Here is a 9872-nt window from a genome sequence, read left to right as displayed (position 1 = left end):
TTTTTACCCGAGAAAATGAGTCGAACTGAAGACCAACAGTTCCACGCCATCATTGAAAATATTTTATCCTTCACCAATCCATCCATGTTCTTTCTGAAAAAATAGTTTCACTGGTAGAACATTTCTCTAAAAGCTGATAATTATTTTGACCTCACCCTGTTTTTTTTTTTAAACACAGGGGTAAACGAGCAACCCTAATGTACCCGCAACACCAGAGACATTGCAGGTGTGCTGCCACTCTTTTAAAAGGGAATATGCTCTTTTTTTAAAGTTACGATGACGTACCGGTTCGGAATTACTAATAGTATATCGTACGAACGTCCGAAGAGTTTCGTACACTGCAAGTGACGAGTGCGACGGAGATATTTTCTATGGGCGAGCAATAGAGACGAGTAGTGCCGAGTGTTGGCCGAAATAATTCGTGTGTCTGATTTTAAAATTGGAATATTTAGTAAACATTATCACTGTGTCTATTTAATCGAAAAAATCGGACACAAAATAAACAAATAGCTGTAAGATAAAGGCTTTGCTTCAATTGGTTATGTATTGATTGTTATTTTTTAATCGTCGAATATTATTTACGATCTTCATTACCAACTTCGTAAAAGAGAAATGCCAGTATCGTTTACTAAACATACTAAGTAGAAACCAGAAAAAGATTATACCTGAATATGTAAAGTTCATCGTATATGAACGGTAAGATTTATATAAAACGACACATGTATAGGAAAACATGTATATGGTTATCGACGGACCATTGTGAACTTTATTCTGTTAGCAATAAGAGTGCTAAAATTTATTACATTAACTTTTTTCCGACTATTACATCAAAGTACTGGTCTACGACAGTTATGCTTGTTATTTCTTTAGTTTTCGTAATATATCTAACATACGAATTCATAATGGCTTCAATATTTCAAAATAATCGCTTAAAATATACGAAACGTCTCCATCTAGTTTTTATTCTACAATTTACATATAAAACAATACATGAAAGTTATATAGAACCAAACGGAGGTAGCCGCGTGAACACGGATCGGGGCGCGGGGTGGGGGGGGGGGGGCTTACTGTACAAATTTATTACAAAAGAATGGTCAGACGTTGCTCAGTGATAAAATTTTTAACTTATAACGAAATAAGTATTTTTTTCTTATTAATTAAAAAGAATTTAACTCCAAACAAATATAATTTATATATAATTAAAAAAAAAATAATTAAAAAAAAAACCTGAAGAGGATTAAAGTTAAAATTTCAAAAAGAATAAAATGAAATTAGGAATATATAACTAAACAGTTACACTTAAAAGATATTAATAAAGGAAAAAAAAATAAAAAAAAAAAAACCTTAAGAACTAAAGTTAAAATATGAAAAAAAAAAAAAACTAACTGACGTATCTTGGAAAAAAAACAAACCTAAATACATTTGTGTTTACGGCTTCATTGTATAGTATGCGTTAGGGCAGAATACCTTTTGCCTTTACGGTGAATAGCAATTCAGGCATATTCATTACTTGGGTTAGGAAAACTTAAAAAAAAAAGTATATACAATATATAGCCCTAACTACGAACACCAAGAAGAATCACATAGAAAGACAATCTTTTAAGATTTAATGCTTATTTCCCAGGTGACATGTGAAAGTTCAACATTGATGAAAATAACGTTTCACTTGCTCGCGTTCACGAGAACTGTATGAAGTGTAGTACATACAATATGTATTGTGTATAATGCAAGTTTTTATACTATTTTATTATTAAAATATATATTTTCTTACACTAAATTTTTTATTTTGCACAACGCACTTTTTTATATATATTTTTTTTTTATATATATTAAAATAGTTTATTTTCTACACAACACTGTCACATCACTTTCCCGCTCTCTCTTTTAATTGAAGAGTTTCCTCTTGTCGGTGCAACTAATTCATGCATCTATACCTACTAAATAACATGCATAAAACCTTCTCTCCTTCGTTTTACTTACCTGTTTCTTACAGTCCTTTCGTTAACATATATATTCTATACTAGGATTCGACATCGTTGTTGAAACGAAGCGAGAAGGAGGGTAGCTGTTGTTCTCCCCTTATCGTACTCCAATTCGGATGTGAGCGAGATAGAAGATAAGCGAAATTTCAATTGAATCGGCTTCGATTTTGTGTTCACGGTAAATTCTCCGTTTGGTTATTTACACGATTAGAGTTTACTGTAAGACATGCAATGTCTGTATCAACTATCAAAATTCAATTAAATACAACATTTTTACCTAAATGTCTATGACCATTTAGGCAAAGATTTTATAAAGTAAACTAAAACGTTAATTATGAAATAAAATTTAGGTAACTGGTATCCACAGATATAGATCAGATCGATTGTAAAAAAAAAATTTGAAATTTCAAAAATAGAATGTAAAGCTGGAAACATATTATCGGACTCGTTTGACAGCCGCAGCTGACTGATGCGATCTGGGTTTATTTTTATTGAACTATGCATGTTCCGAATATTTTTGAACGATCGGACTTTGACAATGATCTGCTTCACTCAATGTTATGTGATTTTTTTGTATACAACTGAGAATGGCAAACTAGCTGACGGTCCACCTGATGGAAAGTGGTAACCGTCGCCTATAGACATGAAATGTACCATAGACATAGCAGAGTATACAGTATCGCCCATGATACTCCCCATGCGTTGCCATTCCGGAGGTCTATGATGTTATGCCTCTGTATCCTGTAATTTCATTGCTATATCCAATCCTTCAAATTGATACACAGCTATGCAAACACAACTTGGAAAAACGAATGAAACAGACGTATCCAAGCAGATTACTTTTGTACAAAGGCTACGTCTGGTCACGAGAAGACTAAGTACATGTGATTAAAGAGACAGGGCAACCATACACTGTTCACAGCGACTGACTGACGTGTCCAGCAGTATGTTTCCAGCTTAACAATTACAGATTTTTACCGTGAATCTATTTGTTAATGATTAATGTTTTAGAATAATAAAAAAAACCACCAAAGTCCGTATTTATAAAAATTGAAAGATAATCCAGACATTGTTGGATAGTAACTATTGTGAGTCGTACTGTATTGTAAATATATAGGCTTTATTCACGTTTTAAATACGAGGATCAGTGAACTAGTTTCGGACTCAATAGAAGCCCTTATTCATGAGCACGGGTCAGCTGTACTGCGCATGCGGTTTGCAGCAGTGGCGCTAGTGGTGGAGCCGATTGTACAGAGGTATATCACAGCCGCCGCCTTATCGTCGGGTGCCGGGTTTAATTCTCGAATGATTTCAGTGTATCGTCAGGCATTTCCGCAGTTTAAAACGTTAGTAAAGCCAATATATATAATAACAGTCCAGACTCAATCCGGTATGAATAAACTTAATGGCCTGCATAGGGTAGGATCATTTTATCTGTGGCCTAAATTTCCCTTTTTTACCTGTAACGATGCATTTATGATTTAGTTTTATTTGTACTGACAAACGTGTGATAAACATCTTTGGAAGTAGTACAAGTAAATACTAAATTATAAAGTTTAATACCAAATTCCATCAAATGGCAATAATTTTTAGCACCGACAGAGAGATGGCAAACAAGATTGTAATTATACAGGTCATAATAGTGTTGTGACTAAAGGGAATTTTGTATACAGACAAAATGTTCGTCTACGCAGGCCTTAATCATACTACTTAACACACACATACACAATTATACAGCAATTCCGCACTACCACATACAGCTGCAGTACAATTAAACTGCAATGGCATGTTCTATATAATTGTCATTGACAATACCCTGACAGGTGTCGGTGCCGACGTTTCCGTTCACGTCGTCCATAGCCTCAGTGGTCTGGAGGGGAGGGTTGGTCGCCAGCTCGGTGATGGTGGCCGCCTTGTTGGTGTCCGAGCGGAGCTTCACCAGGGTCGGCTTGGGGACGCTGTCTGACGAAGATGAGGAGAAACTCCTGCGACGATTGTTCAGTACGCTCCGGGGGATCATTCTGTTGAACGCTTTCTCGCGTCTGGAAAACATTTTTTTTTATTACTTAATGATTAAATATTATAAACATATATTTCAAAGTTGAACAGTAAAAAGAGTGATCAAAGTTTGCTAGGCACTACCAAGAATAAATAACAGTACATTTTATTTATCAAGTTTATTAAAAAAAATCAACTGCCAAATGTATGTAAGCACATCCCTTTAGATTGGCTGTACTTATTTGGCTAATTCTTTTTTTGTTATGTTTATAAAAGCCAGGAAAAATTGTACTGACAAAGTACACCCATGAGAAAACAGGGTAAGCATCTAGTTTAAAAAATTGTCACATAAAAGTTACAGGTACATAAATATTTTATAATTGGTAAATAAAATTAACTTTTTTTAACATATTTTGTGGGTTACCAGTAATCAATTTTATATTTGTGGCAACATTTCCTAAGTTTGGGATGGATTTCACTCTTGATAATAATTCAGTAATGTTTAGAATTGTTACCATTTTCACACAATTTTAATAAACAACCAATCGCCTGGTTCTATAGCTCAGAAACCCTGTATGATGAATGAAACAACGAACGTCTGTTGACATAACCCAGAACACCCAAACCCGAGCCAATACAGAAAAATTAGTCTCTTAAATTGACTGTACCGGGAACTGAGCCCGGGATCTCGTTTATACAAAGCGACGTGCGCACTGCGCCACAGAGATCATTAATTTATCTGTTACTAACATTACATAATGGCCACTCACTTAGCTATATCCACCTCCCGCTGCTCAAGAAGGAGACGCACTGCACAGCTCTCCATGTATATTTTCTTGGCATCCCGCTCTATCATCCTATTAAGCATCTTCTGCTTCTTGGCACTTTTTTGTACTGGTGCTTGCTCAACGCGTTCGTGAGCTGCAGCCAACCTGAAATAAGTATATATGTATGGTAAGAGAACGTTCATTTTTAAGTAATTACTAGACTCGTTTAGGGGTGCGAGAAAATAAAAAAAAAATAGTATAATAACACGGAAATATTACATTGTGTATATGTGCGAGAGTTCGTGCGTGTTTGCGTGTAAGCGTACATGAGTGCGTGCGTGAATGTGTGCGTACGTGCCACTATGAGTATCTGTGTGCGTGTAAGCGAGCGTACATGTGTTCTCACGCACACACACATGCAATCATGCATGCGTGTGTGCGTGAGAGCGTCGTAGCATGCGTGTATGCATGCGTGAATGCATGGGTGCGTGTTCTTGCACGTATTTGTATATTTAAATGTGCGTGTAATGTAAATAAATACTAGGGATATACAAATAAATTGTCAAATTTAATGTCTGTCTACACGTACCAGCCATTTCTCTTGTGCTCATCGACCTCGTGCATCCAGTTATTCTGCAGAACGTTGAACCTGTCATCGCTCATGATGCTCAGCTCATGTAGGGCGGCCGGCAGCGCCTCCACTATGTTGTCGAACGTCGGCCTGTACATTGTAATACGTTATTATAATACCATATTACTAATATAATTAAATCGTAATTAGACAACAATGTTTATACTTAAGAGATACTTAAAAAATTAATGTGAAGATCTTAATTATACCAATAGAAAGGGAACTAATAATTTTCAAAAATTCCCCCTGTTTGTCTGTATGTTTGACCGGCATCACGAAAATAATACTCCTCCAAATTGAATGTGATAATTATAAAAATTGGTGTATATTTTATATTGATTCGCCATCTACAAGTGATTAATTTCCTTAGTTGGCCTACTTTTGAAATCTGGGGGAAATGGATTGTTAGTAATGGAGACTGAGAATCCCAATGCTAGCAATATACCCAACCAGATCGACCTCCTCGCGGTTCTCCCTGGAAACTATCATGGTTAATTCTTGATGAATTCATCATGATGGGCTAACTGGCCTGTTTTCATTCTCATCTATCACCCTTCACTGGTGCTCCGCCAGCGTATCCCGTTAGCGCAGGCGGGGTTACCATACCATTTTCACCCATCAAAAAAAAAAACTAATTCTTCTCAGCTGAATTTGAATTATTATTCTTTATGAGCGCTAGATGCATTAAGAAATTATTATTCATAAATGTTTAAAATTAAGTATAATTGAATAAAAATATATTTTTATTTTACGAATATTTAAAAAGAAATAGCGCATCAAAATCGACAAATACAATTGCAAAAAAATCATCAGCTGCATTGGGAATCGCCTGCTTTGGAGAATGGCTTACAAAGCCTTAAGAGTACCTGTCGCGTGGATCCCGATGCCAGCAGTGCGTGATCAGTATCCTCAGATGTTCGGGGAATGTGTCGGGTAGAGGAAGCGACAGCTTCTCGCTGCCAACACCGAATGTCACCGCACACGTTGACAGACCATCGTACGGCACCTTCTGCAAAGTCAATTATAGATAATATACCATATTATATTATGGATTATATATCTACCAGAGTGAGACTTTGTACAAAGGTCGATTGCTTGACTACCTCTGTCCCATTCGTGTTTCAATCGTGAAGCAGTTGTGTTTGCATGGCAGTAGCGTACACCGAAGCGCCGGCTTGATTACCATTTCATTATCTCTTAAAAAAGAGTCTACCACCATCACCCGTATTAGTTTTTTTACGCAACTTAGAATGCTGCTAACAAGTTGACGGCCCACCTGATGGAAAGTGGTTCATCTTATAGACATTAACAAGACCATGGACAATGTAGTATATTAATTCTATTTAATCTATTACTAACACAGCCATGTGTTTCGGTTTGAAGGGTGTGATATGGCGTGAATTTACAGGGTACAGAGGAATAACACCTGAGTCCTCAGGAATGGCAACGCATGGGGGGTATCGTCGGCGTAATAGTATACTCTGTTATGTCCATGGTATTGCTCATGTCTATAGGCGACGGTTACCACTTTCCATCAGGTGGGCCGTCAGCTTGTTTGCCATTCTAAGTTGTATAAAAAAAAAAAAAATATTTATTAAACATATATACAATTCAACTGAAACACAGTAGCATGAAGTACAGATATTAAATATATATTTTAAAACAACTTAGAAGAACAACCATGCCCTAGAACTCACTTGATGGATAATGCAAGACTATGTTTCAAAAAACCCCCGACTTCAGTTATGGCAAAACCAGTTAACCTCATTTAAAAACAAAACTAATAAACCGATTTCGATAAAATTCCTATGAGACCAATCTGAAAGCGCATCCTTTCAGATAAAAATAAAATTCAAATCCATTTACAACTAATGGAGTTATGAGGTGGCAAACATAAAAAAATACAGCCGAATTGAAATCTCCCCCTCTTTTGAAGACGGTTAAAAACGGTAGTCTCAGGCTAGACATGAACAGGCACGACATGTACGGCCATCACGGAATACCCTGTAATACCCTAATAGCAAAATATGAGAGCTGTCATATCTTGCATGCGTTGCAATTCCTGGAGACTAAAGTACTAAGACTCTACCACCATCACCCGTATTAGTTTTTTTACGCAACTTAGAATGCTGCTAACAAGTTGACGGCCCACCTGATAGAAAGTGATTCATCTTATAGACATTAACAAGACCATGGACAATGTAGTATACTTACTATATTTAATCTATTACTAACCTGAGTCAGCAGCTCCCAGAGCACGATACCGTAGGACCACACATCGATCCGGTCCGAAGCCCGCTTCCTGAGAATCAGCTCGGGAGCCATCCAGCTGATGGTGCCTGTGTACGTCATCACCACGCTGAATTTGTCCCACATGCGCGACAGTCCGAAGTCCGTCACTTTGGCCACTAGATCGTCAGCTATCAGCACACTGCGAACGTTCATTTTCGACAATGTAAATTAGAAGAAGTGTCGGGAAGAGATGTCTTAGCGATAAGACTACCTGAACGTAGGCCTCCCCCTTAGGGAGTTTAGCCAGTAGTTGTTACACTTGGCACGCAAATTGGCAACCGCAGTTAGAGATGTTTTATCAGGGACGCTGCTACCGATCCCTCACCTTCACTTAGTCGCCTCTTATGACACCTACAGGAAAGAAAAGTTCTATGCCAGGACCATACGGCCACGGCTCCTTTTCTTCCTTCCTTTCAAATAACACTTACTTGGGACTCTTGAGATCGCGATGTATTATCTTGTTCTTGTGTAGATACTGCATAGCGGACGCTATCTCGTTGGCCCACTTCACCACCTTCGTGGTGACGATGCGCGAGCCGCCGTGTATATAGCTGAACAACGAGCCGTATTGGCAGAACTCCATCACAATTCCGTACCGTGTGGGTTCCATGCACACGCCGCGGAAACGCACTGCAACGCGTACGAATATTTCTTTATTTTATGTTCGGACTGTGATCGAACTGTGACCAGACTGGATCTGGTTTGGATCTGACTTAAAGATTGGAAGATGTTACGGTTTGCGTTTTAGTCTTTGTAACTGTAAAAACTATAAAAAAAATAGAGTAAATAGGAATTTTAACAAAAAAATACAATAAAATTAATTAAACTGTTTATAACTCTTCTCCATCCAAGGTTGCCTGGAAGGGATCGCTTTTAGCGATAAGGCTTGCTCATAGTTTTCTCACTATAATAATTTTTTTTTTTGTATTTATAATAAGATTACTATTGTAATCTTTAGTATGAAACAATAAAAATCTACAAAATTAATTTCTTTCAGGTTTTTTGGTACAGTTTTTGGTTAATGTTTTAATATTGCTACTTCACGTGGAGTGCTATGCAAAAAAAAATAGGAATGAAAAAGCCAAAATATAAATTATTAGATTATAAACTGTAAAAAAGAACGTTCCGTAAAAAACATATTTTCAATTATTTTTTATGAATATTATTATTATTATATCAGCCGTTTTAATCGTCCAAAAATAAATTTCAAATAAATTCATTTCATTGCATTTCCACTGCTAATCATAGGACTCCCCCACAAGGAGGGTTTTGCCAGTAGTTGTCTCGTTTGGCAGGCTGGTTGATAACCGCAGTTAGGCTTTGGTAATGTTTTATGAGGGAAGCTGTTGCCTATTCCTCAACCATTAAGTTCCCTTAATCACCTCTTACGAGACATGCTCGGGTAAGGAAGTGGTGGTTCGTTCTACACCGGACCACATGACAATAAATTGTATAAGACACAAATATGAATTTCTAAACGAAATGTAAAGAACGCAACGAATTGTAAGTAAAATACGAAAAATTTCTAATGCTTGTCAGGAATTTGGCAGTCTTTTTCCATAGTTGATTTCATTCTAATAATATCGATGTTTAAATTGAAATTAATTTAGTGCCAAAAAAGAAAAGCAAAAATCAGGCTGAATCATATACTGATTCGAATACACAGTATTCGAGTACGAGTTCCGAGTACAAATGGCCGTTGGACACTAGTTGGGTATTTTCTTAATATTTCCCTAATTACCAAACGATAATAAAATATTAATTGGTGACGAGATATTAATAGCTGAACATTTATAATGTTCATTAAGAGAGTTCTTAAACTTTTGCTTATTCTAAGTATGGCAACGTCGCATCTGTCGCTTCCCAAAAACAACTGAACTATCACTGATTCCGATTATTTAAAAAGTGCTCTGAAATGTCAGCGAACTATAACATTCATTATAGAATTTCTTACATATAAATCTACCACGAAAAACTTTCCACCAACTTCAAATTTTGCTTAGGAATTTTCCTACGTGCTTACGTTTACTTTTTTCCATCAAAACCTAAATTTTCAGTAACAGCCTGATGAGAATATTATTACATGATTAAAGGTTTTAGTTTGCTAGCAAAGAACTTTTTAAATATTCAATCAGAAACATTAAAAATTGTTCAACTGCTTTTGGAAATTGTGAGATAATTGTGGCATTACCATATTTTATT

The 9872-nt window shown here is 36.4% G+C and overlaps 1 protein-coding gene across 2 annotated transcripts in view; it reads right to left on the bottom strand.

Moving 5' to 3' along the window:
• Window positions 1-1065: 1065 nt before the first annotated feature.
• The window catches only part of LOC113521018 (mitogen-activated protein kinase kinase kinase 12-like), a 39206-nt gene continuing 30399 nt past the window's right edge, over window positions 1066-9872 (bottom strand). For both annotated transcript variants that reach the window (XM_026906454.3, XM_031911725.2), the window contains exons 4-9: window positions 8099-8300; window positions 7614-7809; window positions 6245-6387; window positions 5337-5468; window positions 4751-4912; window positions 1066-4024 (exon numbers count right to left, since the gene is read on the bottom strand). In XM_026906454.3, coding sequence (XP_026762255.1) covers window positions 3754-4024; window positions 4751-4912; window positions 5337-5468; window positions 6245-6387; window positions 7614-7809; window positions 8099-8300 — 1106 coding nt within the window. In that variant the 3' untranslated portion in view covers window positions 1066-3753. The remainder of the gene's footprint in view (window positions 4025-4750; window positions 4913-5336; window positions 5469-6244; window positions 6388-7613; window positions 7810-8098; window positions 8301-9872) is intronic.

The sequence above is a fragment of the Galleria mellonella genome, unplaced genomic scaffold, assembly GCF_026898425.1.
Source record: "Galleria mellonella isolate WM207_F2 unplaced genomic scaffold, CSIRO_AGI_GalMel_v1 utg28, whole genome shotgun sequence".
NCBI classification, from domain to species: Eukaryota; Metazoa; Arthropoda; class Insecta; order Lepidoptera; family Pyralidae; genus Galleria; species Galleria mellonella.
This window is presented reverse-complemented; position numbering and strand designations above follow the sequence as displayed.